This window comes from Bubalus kerabau, chromosome 3, assembly GCF_029407905.1.
Source record: "Bubalus kerabau isolate K-KA32 ecotype Philippines breed swamp buffalo chromosome 3, PCC_UOA_SB_1v2, whole genome shotgun sequence".
Lineage (NCBI taxonomy): Eukaryota > Metazoa > Chordata > Mammalia > Artiodactyla > Bovidae > Bubalus > Bubalus kerabau.
In genome coordinates this window covers 148,067,243-148,084,849 of record NC_073626.1, presented here as the reverse complement: position 1 = coordinate 148,084,849, position 17,607 = coordinate 148,067,243, and the positions used below count along the sequence as shown (strand labels likewise).

At 48.7% G+C, this 17,607-nt stretch overlaps 1 protein-coding gene and 1 long non-coding RNA gene across 4 annotated transcripts in view; one reads left to right on the top strand and one right to left on the bottom strand.

The window, feature by feature from the left end:
• Positions 1–17,607, bottom strand: part of NRP2 (neuropilin 2) — a 119,229-nt gene that overhangs the window by 52,550 nt on the left and 49,072 nt on the right. For all 3 annotated transcript variants that reach the window (XM_055573213.1, XM_055573214.1, XM_055573215.1), the window contains exons 8-10: positions 6,119–6,263; positions 4,628–4,977; positions 2,385–2,529 (exon numbers count right to left, since the gene is read on the bottom strand). In XM_055573213.1, the coding sequence (XP_055429188.1) occupies positions 2,385–2,529; positions 4,628–4,977; positions 6,119–6,263 (640 nt within the window). The remainder of the gene's footprint in view (positions 1–2,384; positions 2,530–4,627; positions 4,978–6,118; positions 6,264–17,607) is intronic.
• Positions 10–10,656, top strand: LOC129646679 (uncharacterized). The gene is made up of 3 exons (XR_008712117.1): positions 10–101; positions 1,078–1,215; positions 10,585–10,656. It is a non-coding gene; the product is annotated as an uncharacterized LOC129646679 (long non-coding RNA).

Genomic DNA, 17,607 nt, shown 5'->3' with positions numbered 1-17,607 from the left:
AAGGAAGAAGGGAACAAAGGTGAATCGCAGAAATGAATGGAAATGTGAAAAGCAGAAAGCCACGAGGCCTGGGAGAGCGACTCCAGGAAACGTCAGAGTGGGTGAGCTTTTGGCAGAGATGTAAAATGTTAAATCCAGTGGCAAGGGGGTGGGCAAGGCAGTGAGAGGGCAGGACGTGTGAATGAAAGTGAGGGGATGACAGCTGGCCTCCGTGTCCACTGTGTTTGTACTGGACACTTAGAGGTAACTGCCCATCACGTTATGCTCCCCGGTAATTGAAACCAGATGTCAGAGACTTCAAAGGGAAGGAGGCTGGGTGGAGGGTGTCGAGGTCCTACTCTGATCTTCCAAAGAATGGTCAGGAGAACTGTGAAATGAGAAACCTGTTGCTGACCATCTCCAGTGTCATGTGGGCCAGCTTGGGAGGGGCAGTAAGAGGAAAAGGCCATTGGCGGTTGTTCAGTCGGTCTTAAAGCAGGGCCAGCCTGGGAGAGGCATGGCACGGGGGTACCGGGGACAGGAGTGAAGGATGAGTCAGCTCTCAGCTAGCTGAGTGGCCTCTAGCAAGCAGCTCCTCTCCTGGGGACTCAGTTTCCCCCTCCTAGATTGGTGATCTTTTTCAAGCTGTATGTCACCCTGTTAACAGGTTGTGGATCAATTTCGTGGGTCAGGATTAGGATTTTAAAATAGGGACTCTGAAAAAAAAAATAGGGACTATGATATTTCAGAGTGTACTCATGTGTTAGCACTGCTTTGGGAACTTCTGTTTCAATCACATTTACTTATTAGAACAAGTTTATCAGGTGCCAGGCAGTAGGCTAAGTACTTTATTATTTTATTGAATCCTCATGACAACGGTGAGGGGTGTAGATATACTACGGTCACCCCCATTCTTCAGCTAAGATAACCGAGATCGGCAGAGGCCGGACCTGAACTTGGCAATCTGTCCCTAGAGTCCAGGCTAGGTTAATGATATTCTATATTCCATATGCACACATGTGGTAGTGTGTGCTTGTGTGTGTGTACTCGTGCTTGTAAGTCAAGTGGGTTGTGATACAAATTTATTTTAAATTGCAGACGATGGTCAGAAATGCTTGAAAGTCACTGGCCTTGCAGCCCTCGGGTCCTCTGTACCTCTAATGCTCTGATGCTGGCCCGAAGCAGCCAGCTTGGGTTGCTGCTAGAGGGCCGTTTTCAGCAGCCGCAAGAGGACAGGTGAGGCGCACTCAGCGGGCTGCAGGGAACCTGGCCTCACTCCTTCATGACGGGGAATAAAATGTCTTCCCACTAAAATGCATTCACTGGGGCTGCCTTCCATCTGGAGGTGAGAAAGGCTAATTCGGCCGGATTCCCAGCCGGCGCGCCTCAACGGGACACCTCCTGGGCGCCACGGTAGCAGCACACAGGCAGCATTTTTCTCCCCGGGAGCCAGAAGCACTTCTCCGACATGCCCTTATTAATCCTTCACCTTCCCCTGCTGGGTGAGCTGCTGACAGGTACCTTACAGACAGGAAAATGGAGATACCTGGGGCCCGGGTCCTGCCTGCAGCTCCTGCTGTCTCTGGTGTGGCGCGCCAGCTCCGTCTGGCAGGCAGCGCGCAAGCTCGACTCTGGCTTAGCTGAGATCCGTGCCAGCTCTGCCCGGGAGGAGGGTGGGGGCCTGCAGAGAAGGGAGGCCCCACTCGGAAGGATGGATGGGGTGCTTCCCAGGGAACAGGGAGGGTGGCCGTGGTCCGTGGGCCTCATCCTGTTCAGGAGACTCTGGAGATACTCTGGGGCCACTGCTGGGTGGAGGTGGGACCCAGCCAGGCTTCTGCCACACAAGGGGAAGGCGGCGGGTTCCCAGCAGCTCCCCCGCAACAGGGTCCCTCCCGAGCAAATAAATGCCTTTTACAGATGTAGCTTCGAAATGAAAATGAAGTCTCTTAGCCACTGACATCTGGAGGCCAGATTCAGACATAAACCGATTACTTTATTATCATGAGCAAGGTTTTTTTTTTTTTCCCTTTCCCTAAATCAACAGCCACAGCCCTCTGGCCTGAAGAGTCAGGGTCTAATTGAATTTGGGTGGGTGGTGTGTAGTTACGATTTGTTTTTGAGAGACTCGGGGTGGAGTAACTGAAACGATCCTTTAAAATAGACAGAGCACATCCCTTGAGAAACTGTCCCAAGTCCGGAGGTGGCAGGGCCTGTGGTTTGAGGTTGAATAAGGTGGAGCGCAGGGCAGGCGGGGGGGCAGTGCGGTTTTGAATGGATGGGGCTTCACTGGGGACAGCTGCCTCTCTGCCTGTCCCCATCATAGTCTGACCTCCTCCTAGGCCGTCCCAGGAAGCCGGGGTCAGGAGACCATGTGAGTGAGACCTGAAGTGGAAAAGGGGCCTTACCTGTCCAATCACAGCCCAGCACCTCCAGCCGCATCCCAATGCCTGCGGGTGACCACCTCTCCGGGTACACCCGCACGTACTGCGCCAGGACAGGGTCGAACCTCCGGATGTCAGGGGTGTCATAGTGCATATTCCCTTCAAACAGCTGCAGAGGAGACAAGGCCGCTCAGCCCTTCCTGGGTGGACGCCTCTTCACTCCTCCCTTCTGCTCCTTCCTCCCCCTTCCCTCCCCGCCCCTTACATCCAGCTTGAAGTCTGCTTCAGAGTTAATCCACCGTCACTGCACATTTTGGTCTGAGGGAGCCCCATTCTCAGACCAAGGTTTTTATTCATTTGGGAGGTCCCAGAAACATGGCAAATAGGGAGCAGAGGAAAGTGGCAGTTGTTGGGTTCTGTTCTCTATCCTGGGAGTGAAACTGAAAATGCAGAATTTGGCTCTGAGTGAGTTTGAAGCTGTACTTGGCTAGGGAGGAGGAAAGGGCATGTAGACTGTCTTGCCTGTTCTGAAGTTCTCCGTTTATTAGAAAAATAAGTTCTTTCCCTGATGTTTAAGAGTCTAGATTTAGAAACTCCCAGCTTGACAATTTCAATTTAGAAAGTTCCAGGTCACTGAGAGGCTGAAGGGAAAGTGACCATCCTTTCTCTGGGCTAATGACTATTTCTACTGGGCACATGTTGACAGTCTGAGACTGTGTTCCCCCGACATTGGTTTAGTAGAAGACATTCTGTCAAAATGAACCTCACCGGAAGCCACACTACATGAAACTGATGACCGTTGGGCTTGCCCTGGCTGAAGTCACATGGGAAAACCAACCCAGAGCACACTTGTGAACTGGTAACTTAGGGAAAGGTGGTGCACAGGTATGCCAGGGGCTGTGGCAGATTTTTATCTAGGAATGTGGCAGAATGCCCACAATTCCAAAAGCGGGGCACTGTCATGGGGAGAGCAGGCTCTGAGTCTGGCTAAGATCATCTCCTTTCCCAGGCCCTCAGGATGGTCAAGAAGACTCAAGGTCAGCTATCCCTGGGGGACCCTGTGGTCCAACTTGTGTTCCATCCACTGAAGGTTCCAGTTACCAAGCCCTGAGCCTTTCAAGCCACTGGAATCATGAGCTGGGAGTTTACATCAGCAGTGCAAAACCTCCAGTCCAGCCCTTGCCTCTGCATTAAGAATGGAAATGTTGGCTTAGTAAAGGGGGCCAAACAGAGACACGTGATACCCCTTCCTTACTAGAGGCCCTGATCTTCTGCAAAAAATGAAGAGTTAACTTAGCAATGAGGACCGGTACCCAAGGCTGATTGGGAGATTAACGTGGAAAGGGACAGGGGCATGACATCCCTCCCTTTCCTGGAGCTCCTTGGTCCCCCCTGTTCAGGGCTGACCTTTACTCCTGCAATGGCAGGACAGAGTGGGCGATGCTGGCCTGCACTTCTGGCCTGGAGTTAGTTTCCTTTGCCTCTTTCCAGTCTCTCTGTGAGAGGCAGGAAAGATCTAAGTAGTCAAGCCCAGCAAAATACAAAGTTCAGCAACACTCAGAAACAGGCAGTTGTTTTTGGAAGTCATTCCCTAAGTTTCTATAGTTGAGCCTCCAAGAACCACATCCCCTTTGAATATCTGGCCAGTTCCAAGGAAACTTTATCTGAAAGAGGGTATTAAGAGTGTCCAAGTTATTAGCAAGGTGGTGTGGAGTAGTGGTTAGGTGTTTGTGCTTTGGAGGGAGACTTGTGTCTGAATCATGGCTCTACCACAGGTACTGTGTGACCCTGGACATTACATCAAGCCTCAGTTTTGTCATCTCTGGAATGGGAGGGACACTAAGATCTACCTTTTAGAGATGTTATAAAGATTTTCGTTGTTTAGTTGCTCAGTTGTGTCTGACCCTTTGTGATCCCATGGACTGTAACCCCTCAGGTTCCTCTGTACATGGGATGTTTCAGGAAAGAATACTGGAGTGGGTTGCCAGTTCCTTCTCCAGAGGATCTTCCCGACCCAGGGATAGAACCCATGTCTCCTGCACTGGCAGGCTGGTTCTTTACCATCTGAGCCACTAGGGAAGCCTGTTGTAAGGATTAAAAGGCATTTAGCAGAGGGCCTGGCGCAAAGTATCCCTCAGTTAACATTTGTTTGACTGGCTCATAGGAGTTGGTAATGACCATCTAGATGGGAAATCGACATCCCAGCCCACCCCAGATCAACCTCCCTTTGTGGGGCAAGGTTAGGGAGTCTTCTGGGAACATCCTACCTTTGGCTGCTGGGTCCTGGGGTCTTGGATATGCTCCCAGTCTTTGCCACTGAGGCTGTAGGAGACTTTGAACTTGCGCACAAACGCCCTGGCTTCCACCGCAGTGATGCTATCTCCTCCACGGGCCCCCTGGATGATGACGCCTTTCACGGTCTTGGGTGCTCCCAGGTCTACCTGGAGCCACTCCTCGCCTGGCTGTGCCTGAGGGATCCGAGGGAACCAGCCTGAGCGGCTGCTGACCAGGCGGGCGGCACTGGGGCTCCAGAGGTACTCACGGGTGGAGGAGGCAGAGATCTGGGAGTCGGCAATGAGCCCCGAGAGCATCCCCAGCATGTTGGAGCAAGGGGCGTCTGCAGAGAAGGAGGAAGATACAAGAGGTCGGGCTGGTACCCTATTAACTGGGACCACCCCCATCAGTAGGGAGCTGTCAAAGAACCCGACTGTCAAACACTGTAAGTCAACACTGACTTCTCTGCATTTCAACGTGGGATAGCACTGTGGTTAAGAGCATGGCTGGGCACCAGACTGCCTGGATTCACATTTGCTTGGTCACTTACAAGCTGTGTGACTTTGGGAAAATTATTGAAGTGTTCTGTGCTTCAGTTTCCCTAGGCCTAAAGGAGGATTAACAGTAGTACTTACTTCTTGGGGGTTGTTGCAAGGATTCCATTAGTTACTATATAAAATTCAGTTACTGATTCCGTTAGTTACTGTATGAAAAGCACAGTGCCTGGCATGGCTGAGCATCTTACGTTGTTAGCCAAGGACTCTCATGTCCTTGTTGGTGACAGTCCCCACTAACCCTCCTGGGGGCGGTGAGCATAGAGGAGCTGTGCTGAGGATCGAATTGTAAGCTGGGTGATTGTTTGCCCTTCTAGATGGAACCCCTTATGGGGTTAGGTCTTTACTTCCATATGTATCATCACAGCTCTTTTCTGCCTTGCATCCTTCTCACTTGCTGTTCCCTCTACCCAAAATGCTGTTCCCCTCATTTACCATCAGACTACCCTTTACTCAGCCCAGACCTTAAGTGTCACATCCTTAGAAAGGCTGTCCCCAAACTTTTGATCAATGCTCCAAGAGGTTCCTTCAGTCACTCTCAGAGCACCTCGTGCTCTTCCTTCACATAGTTATCCCCACACTTACATTTGTTTATTATCTGTCTTGCCCCCCAGCCTGAATGCTCTGCCATGCCAGGGACCCTGTCTGCTCATTCCCTTCTTTTTCATCTCCAGCTCCCAGTGTGGGGTCCGGCACACAGGGGGCCTTCTAGAAGTATTCATGCAGCCACCGAGAGAGTGGAGGTTGCCTGAAGACATGGTACCCAGCAAGGCAGGGTCCAGACTTCGTGTGCATTCAAAACCCACACAGGTAAAATCGAGCCTTCTGTGAAGGCCACGTGCTGCAATCGTGCGGTTAGCACAGGGCTGGAAGTGGAAGCAGAGCCCAGGACTCAGTCCGCTCTCCAACCTCACAGCAACCCCACTGTACCTGTGACACGGCAGCCGAAGAGTTCCAGGCGGAGGGCGATGCCCGTGTGCCAGGTCTGCGGGCGGACCCTGACGAAGCGTGTCAGCAGCGGCGAGTGCAGCTTGTTCAGAACCACCTCCGTGGCATCGTTGTTGGCTTGGAAGACCTGTAACATCACACGCCAGTCCATGTTATTGAAATCCCTGTGTGTAGTTGAGCCAGGCAGTCTTTGACAGAGTGGGGGAAGCTCTGTTCAATGTTAGTTCCCTTAAGCTTAAAAATAATCAGTGGGTTTGCAGTCTGGGGCTGTTTTTGAAATGCCATGATAAAAAAAAAAAACCGATAATTTCTCACACTGCTCTAACTTGAAAACAATACATGGTCTTCACAAAAACTTTTGGAGGGAAGAAAAAATTTTGCCTCCGGGCCTGAGAGCAACCAGAGGAAGGTACCATGAAAAGGAAAACACTTTCAGAAGCCAAGAGAGAGGGGGAATAAGCAGTAGAATATCCTTTAAAAATGGAATGACAATGTCATCTTTTAGGGCTTGTGGACCTCTCTCACTAGCTTGAACTTGACTTTCCCTCTTCCTCAGGTTTCAGCATATAGAAAGATTTGCAGGGCATTTTATCATCAGAAAGTGCATCACGATTGTTTTTGTTAGTTACTTAGAGGTCTCCCTGCTCCATGGATGGGTGAGAAAGCACTGTCTACCCTGGTGCCCCTGTGTCAATCAACACTTTCTTGGTTCTTTCTGGTCTTTGTCGTAGGGTCAGGGTTGCAGGCAAACCCTGAGAGTCCTGCTCTGGCTTCCTCTCATTGCAGTCTCCACCCTGTAATGAAATCCCATCCCCATCTGACTGATGCATCTCTTATGGGAGGAATGGCTGTTCCGAGTAGCTTCTGATCCAACATGGTAGGAGCAAGTCCGAGCTTACCAGATGGCCCAAATCAATAACTGCCATATGGACCTTATGCTTTTTTGTGCTCTCCATTACAAAAAAGAAAAAAAGAGGAGCTGGAACAAGTGGACATGAGTTTCTCCCAGTTTCCCTTGATAAGAGTGGAGGGAAAGACCACTAACCACTACTCCTAGATCATACCTGTCACAGCTCTAACAACCAAGTGACTGTAAATCCATTCACAGCCAACTCTGCAACAACCAGCCATTCCTCTTGGGTAGGGGGACCAGGTCCTTCAGTTCATGACACCTATAACACATGAGCTGTCTGGGCATGGACAGGCTTTGGACAAGGGGAATGGGGAAACTAGTATGTTGGAATGCCACTGAGCCAGATGCTGTTTAAACACAATCAGGCCTAAAAAAACATCCCAGGAAGTAAGTGCTATTATTTCCACTTTGTTGATGAAAAAACTAAGGCTCAGAGATGTCTGTCTGGATCTCAAGTCCTTGCCACGTCTTTAGACTGTAGGCTTGTGGTTTTCTCCCTTGCTTCTTGTCTCTCTTACATGTGCAGTGTTTATGTTGGTGTTAGGAGTCTTGGAGCCTTGAGATCCCCAAGCATGGGTGGAATGGAGGGAGAGCTGCTATTGAGTGGAGAGCTGCTATTGAGTGGTGTGCTCCCATTGTTTCTAATCCCAACGTAGAAGACTCTGGGAAACAGTGAAGAGCAGCACCAAGGCGTAGAGCTAATTAACAACGTGGTCTTTGCTTCCTTAGGAACTGTAACTAGGAACTCTGCCATTTGACAACCTTGAACCTTCTATATTTCCCACTTGCTAAAGGTCAAACATCAGAGCCATTAATAGCTCACACCGATGGTGGTGGTGAAGGCTAAGAGCCATCATACCTTTTGCAACCAAATAAGGGGATGTGGTCTGTTGAAGAGAAACGGAGGGAAAGAGAGGACAAAACAGTATTCAGAGGACCACTGTATTCAGCTGAAACCCTTTGTTCCTGGTACTGAGCCCACCTATTCCAGGGGAGCACCCCCCTCCAGCCTTGCTGTTTGCTCTGCTTCCCTGGGGAGCCTCCGCTCTGGTCCCCAGGCTGCCAGGTTCCTCCTCTGCTGCTTTGCTGACTGCCGGGAGCACCAAAGCAGGACTGCCACTGTCGGGAGCACCAAAGCAGGACTGCCTGCCACACGCATCCCTCCTGGCGTCAGTTTGGCTGCTTCCCGCATGGTGATTGAGGACAAAGAAGAGGGAGAAGACAAAGAAAACGGGCCACAAAAGCAGAAGGAAAGAAGTTGGAGCCAGACACTAGGGAGAAGGCCGACAGGAAGAAGGAGGTGCCTGAACCTCTGTGATCTAATCTTGGGGAGGAGCTACCAGGAAGAAGGGCAGGAGGGCGGACGGTCCAGGCTCGCTATGCCCGTTTCTTGGCTTCCTTGCCGCTCTGGGGAAAGAGATGGAGCAACCACCGAATCCAAGGGAAAGAGATGAATCAGTTCTCCTAGAATTCAGCATGAGGCAGAGGCTCTTTGTTTGTTTTTTTTGTTTTGTTTTGGCAGGGCAGAAGCAAAGACAAGCCCTCTGCTTATTTCGGACGGGTGCTGTGAGCAGTGGGGAGCCCCCACTACTGACCTGCTCCCTGAGGATGGTGGTGGTGGCTGTGTGTGGCCTCCATCAGGAGATGCTAAGGAGTTCCAAGGCGGGGGGCTTGGTGGGGGGTTTGATTTGCCACGTGAATATATAATTGGAGTGTTGAGTGGATTTGAACCTTAACACAGCTGCTAATCCACAGTGTACACACCATGCTGGTACCGTTTAGAAACACAGCACTTTTTATGTGTTTTTAATATCTAATTTTATCTTATCTGACCCCTTCATTTCTCAGCCTGGGCAGACAACACCAGGAAACCATTTCTTTCCTTCCTCAGTAAGGAAATGACTGTGTCTTTGGACTGTCTTGGGGAGGCTGGCTGTGTGTGGGCATGGGGAACACACACACGTGGATATGTGTCTGAGGAGGGGGTTGCTCTTCCCATGGATGTGTGTGGCCACAGGCTTGGGTAAGCCTCCTGGATCTCTGCCCACAGTGGTATCAGTCAGTGAGGGAGGCAGGCACATGGGTTATCTACCTGAGGAGACCTACTTGCTTCTCTAATTGACCTTCCATCTGCTATTGCTCACTCTTCTCCCACCCCTGAACCACATGAAGGCTCTTACAATGTGACCTCAAGTAATCATTCCTGTTTCTGAGCCCAGTTCCTTCTTAGTGTCTTGTTTGCCCCTGAGCTTGTGCTTTTAACTACCCTCTGTTCTTGGGACCCTTGGCTGACAGAATACCATCTTTTTTTTGGAATGTGGACCATTTTTAAAGTCTTTATTGAATTTGTTACAATACTGCTTCTGTTTTATGTTTTGGTGTTTTGGCCATGAGGCATGTGGGATCCTAGCTCCCCAACCAGGGATCGAACACGCAGCCCTGCATTGAAAGAAGTCTTAACCACTGGCGCTCCAATGTGTGCTTGTGCTCAGTCGCTCAGTGGGGTCTGACTCTGTGACCCCACGGACTGTAGCTCCCCAGTCTCCTCTGTTCCTGGGGTGATCCAGGCAAGGATACTGAAGTGGGTTGCCATCTCCTCCTCCTCGAACCTCCAGGGAAGTTCCCAATACCATTTTATTTTAATAAACTTTTTATATACCTCTTACTCTGAGGTGGGCGTAGTAGAAAAAAGTTCAAACACTAAGGCTTGAACCGGGAGCCAGACTCTGTTGTTAATTAGCTCCTGCTGTGCTTACTCACTCAGTCGTGTCCAGCTCTTTGCTACCCTAAGGACAGTAGCCGGCCAGGCTCCTCTGTCCATGGGGATTCTCCAGGCAAGAACACTGGAGTGGGTTGCCATGCCCTCCTCCAGGGGATCTTTCCAACCCCAGATTGAACCTAGGTCTCCCGCATTGCAGGCAGATTCTTTACTGTCTGAGCCACCAGGGAAGCCCTCACTGTAGGCAAATATCTCTACCTCCCCCAGGCCTCAATTTCCTTCCCTATTAAATGAGGAGATTGTATGGGTTGATCTGTACAGTCCCTTCTGGCCCCCAGATTCTAAGGCTTGCTTCACAAGAGTTTCTCATTTAGAACTGCCCCAGGAGTGTCTACTTTCTAACACGGCATTGTAGTTACCACTGTCCCTTGTAGCCTAAGTGCTTTTGTGGGCAAATGCTGTGGATTTTCATACATTTCAAATAGTGCTCAGACTCAGGACACCTGGTGACTGCTCCACTCAGAGGGAGAATATAACTTGTTGATGTTTTGGTTCAATAACAGTGCAAATTATTAATAAACGAAGAATAATAAATAACAACACCTTAGTCCTCACATATTGTCTTGTGCCCAAAGATATCAAAGTGCAATTTATGAAAATCCATTTTTAATGAAACATTAAGCAGTTTCTATTTCTCCAGACCCAATGGATTTAAAAGGACTCTATTTTTCTCCCTGCACGGCCCTATTTATAGCTGGTAAATGCTATCATATATTATACATCTTTATGACTTTCTCAATGCTTCTGTGGTTTCAGAATCACCCTTCATATGTTTTCTGATCAAATTCTCTGAGATGGATTCTTGGCTTCCAGTTGAGGCACTGCAAGGTAAGGAGTTGGCGTGCTTGGGAAATGATGCCAGGAAATTGGTTTCACTCCCTATTCCCTGCCGACTCACTGAATCACTATAGGCAAATCAATAAACCTTAGATACCTTGATTTCTCCTTCAGGAAAATAAAGTAGATAGCAGGCTTGCAAATAGACACTGAACTTTACCAGCCAGCCCTTCCTGCTGGCTCTAGGGCCAGCACCACAGCCAGGACAGACATTAGACGGGAAGCTACAGCACGAGTAACAAGTAGGTCTCTGTTTAACTGGGAAAGTTCAAGCCTTGAAAGCCATTAACTCTCAAGTCCCACCTCGAGGCCAAGAATTTTCAGGCCATAACTTCACAGTGAGGAGTCCACATTGCTGAGAAAACTCAGTGACTTGTCAGCGTATGGCACACCCAGATAGATGTATACATGTGTGTGTATACATGTGATGATCACATTTTAACATCTGCTTTAAAAGCTGGATGTCACAGATGGTATATGTTTTTGTTAACTAAAAAAAAAAAGTTAATATGGTTGCTTCCCCACCCAAAGGAAAAAGTGTGAAAAGAAGTGTGTTCAAGGTGATCCTAGCTTTCTAAAGAGGTGGGATAGCATTGATTATGTTGTAATTACTAATGTGTGTGTGTGTGTGTGTATATATATCTGAACGTATGAAGCTATGTTGAATATAGAGTTCTTCAAGTGCACTTCTGTAAACCAAGTTTGAAAAACAATTCAGGGCACGAAGTGGTTTAGATAATCCATTTGGTGCCTTGCTGAATTCCGAACATAATCCAACGCTTACCAATTGATTCTGGACACCTTTGGTTTATTTTCAGTAAGACAGAATCTGAAACCGGCAGCACTTCATGGATTTTTTGATTTGCACCTCTGGGAGAGGGGGGCATCTGCCAATTAAATTGGCTGCTATCCAATATCCCAGTTTGGTTATTATCTACAAATCACTCTTCCCCCACCCAGAAAAAGGAAACAACATGTTTCGACCATGTCTGTGAGCTCATAAGGCATGGACAATGTAAAAAATAAAAGTATATATATATATATATATGCATATGTATGTGTATGTATATACATTTATACTCTAATAAGAAACATCTAGCCATCATGTTTGGTTTTTGAGGTCATCTGTTCTTTGTCTTTCACCCCATTTCTAGCCACAGACACCACTTCTTGCTGACCCCTCCCAAAGATCTCTTTGAAGAACACACAGTGACTCAGGCGCCACTGAGAACAGTTACTGTTTCATTGCCTACCTGGGAGTCCTCTTTGAGGGTGGATTCTCTGCCAGCCCTAAATCTCTCTCCCATACGCTGTTCATCCCTGCCATCAACATCCGGGTGCCCAGGCCAGGGTAGGCACTCAACAGTCTTTGAGCCTCTCGGTGGAGAGAAAAGCACAGGCTCGCGGTGCTCCTGGCTGCCTGACCTTCCTCCGTCAGGCAGGCCCTTTGGTCCACAGACGCAGACTCTCATTCTGTGCACTGCCTCCCACCTGCCTGGGCTTCATTCATTCCGTCTGCGCATGCCCGTCCCTTCATTACCTATAGTGTGACCTACAGTTTACTTCTATCTTGCTGTAAATATGTGAATGCAACTGGCTCCAGGAACTGCCCAGAGAGCAGAAAATTTTTCAAAGACAACACAGTGCTGGAGCCCTGAGGTAGAAACTGTGCAGGAGATCTTTTTCTCCTCCGTTTCTTTTTTAAAAATAAATATTTCTCTTCACGAATAAATGTTTCATTGCATCCAAAGTTCTCCTTTTCAATCTACTTGGCACAGACTCTCAAGGAGCAGAACAAAGCCAGCAGAGAAGACAGGTGGCAGGAATGGAGGGCAGAGATGGGGGAAAACAGGAGCACATTTTAAACATTCTTCTCAGGAACCACCACACTGACCCATCCTCACTCAGGACCAAATGCTGGTCCTCCCTCTCCCACCTGCTTTCCCTTGCATTTTCTCTAAAATCAGCCATCGGGGCTACACCAGGAAATAAATGGTTAATCAATGAATACCATCCTGCTTAATTAATTTGTTGCACCAAACAGGCAAGGGTAGGGGTGGGGATGGGGGCCTGCTGCACTTGGGGAAAATGATGTTAAGGCAATGGACTTTTTTTTCCTGTTTGTAAATCTTGGTCCTGACATTTCTCTCTTAAAACTCTTCCTTCAAGACTATAATTTTTTTTTTTTTTAAAGCTGCTTTCATTCTAGTGAATGTGGGAACTTAGCCAGATACAGAATCAGAAGGGATGTCTCTCTCCTGTATAAATATATATCTATGAGAGACACCGAGAAAGAGAATTTAAGGGCGGGAAAGGATGGGGGTAGGGCAAAGAAATTCCCTAACCACCAAATGCTCATTTACCACCACGATGCCCTCCTATCTCCTCCTCCTTTACTTTAGGGCTGTTTTTATCATCAGGCAGCATTGCTGATGTGAAGGAGGAGACAGAAGAGCAGGAGCTTGTTGTGAGGTGTAGGGCAAGGAAAGCTGATTTTTTTTTCTGGGGGTGGGGGGCGGAGGTGGGTAGTATGTACACATCCCCATCTGTGTGTGCCTTGAGGGGCCCGTTAGATTTACTGCGGGATCAAGTTACCCCCATCGAGATGCTGAGCCCTGGAACACAGCATAGTAACAGGATTAGGGTTTCAGGATTTGAGACAGGAAAGCATAAGGGAGGAGAGGAGCAGAGGACAGCTCAGGGATCGGGGGCTGGAGGAGAGATGGGCTGCAAGAGAGTGGAATATCAGAGCCATGAGGGTGTACTCCCATGAAGGTGGGGCAGAAATAGACATTCTACCTGGGTGGGAAGGGCCTCCAACTGAAAACCTCCTGAAAGAACACTGCCACATTATTTAAGGAGGCACCTTTTTTAATCTCCAGGTGGGGAAAAGAGAGCAAAAAGTGCACAGGGAATGAGGTTGCTAAATCTACCTGCCAACTGTACTCTTTTTCCAGAAGAAATCTCAGGAAACCACAGAGCAGGGAACTGGTGACAGCAAAGAACCCAACAATCTACCTGGCGAAGTGCTCACCCCACTGCTCATCCGGAGGTGCTTGGGCTTTTGCCCAAGCAAAATCACGGCACCATTTCACATTTCCTGCTGTCTGCTCCGTCCCACTGGCCGTGGGTCTGGAAAGCACAAGGAATTTAGCATCAAGGCCATAAGCGCCAGGGAGGCTGGCCTGCAGTCCTGGAGACAATTCAGCACCCATGGGAGTTGGGTGAAGCCAGCCATGGGGGCCTGATGGAGAAAAGGTTCCAAGCTTATGTATAATGAAATTTTCCCTGGAGCTTCCTAAGTGGAGAGGCTAAAGGTCTGAGCTCATCCCATGGCAAATGGATAAGGGACAAACTTAATTACCAAGGGCCCTCGATTCTTCTTGGTTATAATTGAGGGGGGCAGATAAACTGGGGGACTTGAATTCGGAGAGGACATCAGCCCTCTTCTGAACATACATGACCCTGGACAATATAATCATATCTATGACTTCTAAAGTTTGATGTCCATTACTAGCTGATGGTTTGAGTCATTGTCTTAATATTACACACAATAAGTAAAATTACTACAATAAAAGGGAAAGGGAAAGCCAGTCATCCACCAGGAGGCTTCAAAAAAAGATACATATATATATTTTTAAAAACCCAAATTTTCATTGAAGGAACAATTGCATTCCTAACTGAAGCCTGAGGGGTACGGTTTATCTGTGGCAGCTCATGTACAGGCCCCATCAGATGCACGGAGAGGTCTGGATGACTTATCAGGTCCCTTCCAGACCTATGGTTTTAAGAGAGGCAGATAAATATCCCATGGGGCCTTGTTACTTTTTAAATTGATAACTTGCTTCTGCTCAAGAAGAGCTCTGTGGGTCTAATACATTAATTATATCTGCAGAGAGCCTTCCATCTATGGATCCCAAGGTGCTCTGCCTACAGCAAAAAAGGCACCATTCCATTTGGGCCAGCAGAAACACTGAGGCACGGAGCTGCAAAGAGAAATCTCCAAGGTCACACAGTGCATCATCTGAGAAGGTCTGAAGAGAGACACCACATGGTTCCAACCTTTAGCCAATTAATTTGGGGGGGTTTGTCTTTCTTCTTAAGTTTCTGAAAGCTTCACAAAGGGTTTTAAATTTCTCAGATGGCTCTCACAATGATTTGTTTTAATTTGGAAAATAAATATAGAACTGAGGATTTTTGAAGTGATGGGGGAGTGGTTATTCGTTCTGAAGGGAGGTGGCCAAAGTGACTTCATTCAAGTTACAGCTCAGGATTCTATGATGGGGTCCCAAATCCAAAATGATGAGCCCAGTGCCCTCAAAGCACAACTTGCCTTCATATCTCCATGAATGTGCGCCTCTCTTGAACCCTGGATGGAACATTGAGGAAGCCAATTTCCCTCTGAATGCAAGATGGTGAGCCATCATGATTATGAGAAGACTGGTCTGAACTCAAAAGCATGGTGACCGGTGCCTTCCACAGGGACTCCACAGTTCCCCCAAGTCCCTGGGGCAAATTACTTTGCCCGAGAGCTTCAGTTCCACAGTCTTAAACACTGTTAAATTCTGAAGCAAATAAGCCAGCGCCTGAGGGTTCTCCGAGCCCCTTGGAAGTCATCATTACATTAATAAGATTGCTGCTGCTGCTGCTAAGTCACTTCAGTCGTGTCTGACTCTGTGCGACCCCATAGACAGCCCACCAGGCTCCATCCCTGGGATTCTCCAGGCAAGAACACTGGAGTGGGCTGCCATTTCCTTCTCCAATGCATGAAAGTGGAAAGCGAAAGTGAAGTCGCTCAGTCGTGTCCTACTCTTCGCGACCCCGTGGACTGCTGCCTACCAGGCTCCTCCATGGGATTTTCCAGGCAAGAGTACTGGAGTGGGGTGCCATTGCCTTCTCCATAGCTTAGTGCATTTCTGCCACTCATTATGGGTAATTTTGAAAACTCTTGGACCCAAACCTTACCCATTCCCTGTCCTAACCCTTCCATCTTCAATCTGGCCATCAGGATACAGGTAGCACCTGACAGACTTTTTCTTTTAGTCCAAATTTCTTCCAAACACATCAGAACAGCCCAGCAATACTGTGACTAAGAACAAGGTAACACGAGTGACATCAGCAAGAAAGATGCTCACATGTACCCAATAAGGGACAATTGAAATTAGAGGCTTTTGCTTAGACCTGTAAGGGCATGGCCTGTGTCCTCCTGGCTTGACAGCAGCCTCTGTCTCACTGCCTCCAGCGCAGACTCGCAGAACCAGCATCTCAGAGGTGAGCAGGAGCCTAGCCAAGGCCTCGTGCCTTCCAGCTCTTTCCATCTTTCTCCACGCCCCTCCCTTAGTCTGTGTGTACATAATTGTGTCTATAATTATAGACATACATACTAACTTTCCACTATTGTACTTACAATGCTATGTCTGTGTTTGGGGTGTTATTAATACAGCCGGTGAAACCAAAGGCAGCAGTTTTATGCTTGTGGTTTCTGAAGAAATATATGTGAAGCAATTTGTATAATCTAAAAGAGCACACAGGCTGGCTATGGGCTCTAACAGGTGGAAGAGCTCTCTGCCTTGTGGTTACATAATAAATATGCATGAGAAGGTCCCCCTGTAGGAAAATCATAGGTTCCATTTTTTATGGCACGCGGAGTTGGGTAAGGATTTGGGGATGTGCTGTACACGTGCCTGTGTAGCCAGGCTGCATTTTGCCTGGAGGATCCTTGCAATATCCCCAGCGACAGGGTAATGCCTTTCTCATCCGCAGCCTCACCGTTACCTGTTGGATAGAAAGGGCCTAAGAAGAGGCTGCTTCCAGGCCGTGGGAGGTTGGAAAAGAGCTCTTCAGTCAGTCCCCCTCACTTCCTAGCCTCAAGGAAGTCTTCCCCCACCATAGGCTCAGGCCTTGCCTCAGCCCAGCCTGGGTTCAAACTGTAGAGAGTGTTTTGCAAGGGACTAGCGCAGCCATCCCCCACCACCCTGAGTGTTCGTTAATCTTGTTTTCCTCCAACTTCCCCAATTCCCTGGCCTTTGGTATACCGCACTGGTGTTGACAGAGACCAGGGAATGGAAATCAGTCCCCACATTTCTGCCCCAAACATCACCGTCCCCTCCTTGCACACCCCGTGCACTGGGTCCCATCTGCAACCCCTCCCAACTGCCCACAGAGCAGAGCCCACTCCTGCCTCCACCTCTGTTGGGCTTTGCTCACAGGTCCTTCTGGCTGAATTCTGCTTTTGAGTCCACTTAGCGCCAGTGTGCTTGGCACGGTGCCCACCATCCGGCGGCTACAAAGGGAAACTGGTAGTGTCCTGGGTCGACGAAACCTCTCCCCACACTGCCCCCTGGTCCCCTCCTCACCCCACCTCCCCTTCATGGCATCAACTCAAACTGCAGCAGACTTGACAAATCTATTTGGCACGGTTCACTCAACTATTTCAACCCGAACAGACAGAGAGCTGCGCTGACACACTATGAACGGTGCGGAATCCGCACGTTAAATACAGACGTCTGGGAGCAGATCCGATAATGAAGGAGCAGCAGGGACCATCCATGGACTCGAGGACCCGAGGTCTCCTCCCTCACCCGCCACACCAGAGCGCGGACAAGGGAGCACAGGGAGGGGCAATGCTTGATTGGCAGCCTGTCCATTCTTCTGCCTCCTTCTAGGTACCAAGAAGGAAATTACCCCATGGTTTCTAGGGAAAAAAATTTAGTCATGGGTGAGAAGAGGAGGCAAAGGGGAGAGAGAGAGAGAAAATAAAAGAGATGAGAATGTATCCGGTATGAAAAAGTGGAGAAGAATGGTTCTAAAGGAGTCCAGAAAGCTACATTTAATTCTCAGGAATATCTTCCCTGCAGAACCAATACCAGGGATAAAGCCAGGGAGGACAGCATTCTATCAAAATGTGCAGTGCTAAGGTATTTCCAAAAGCAGATTTCCTAC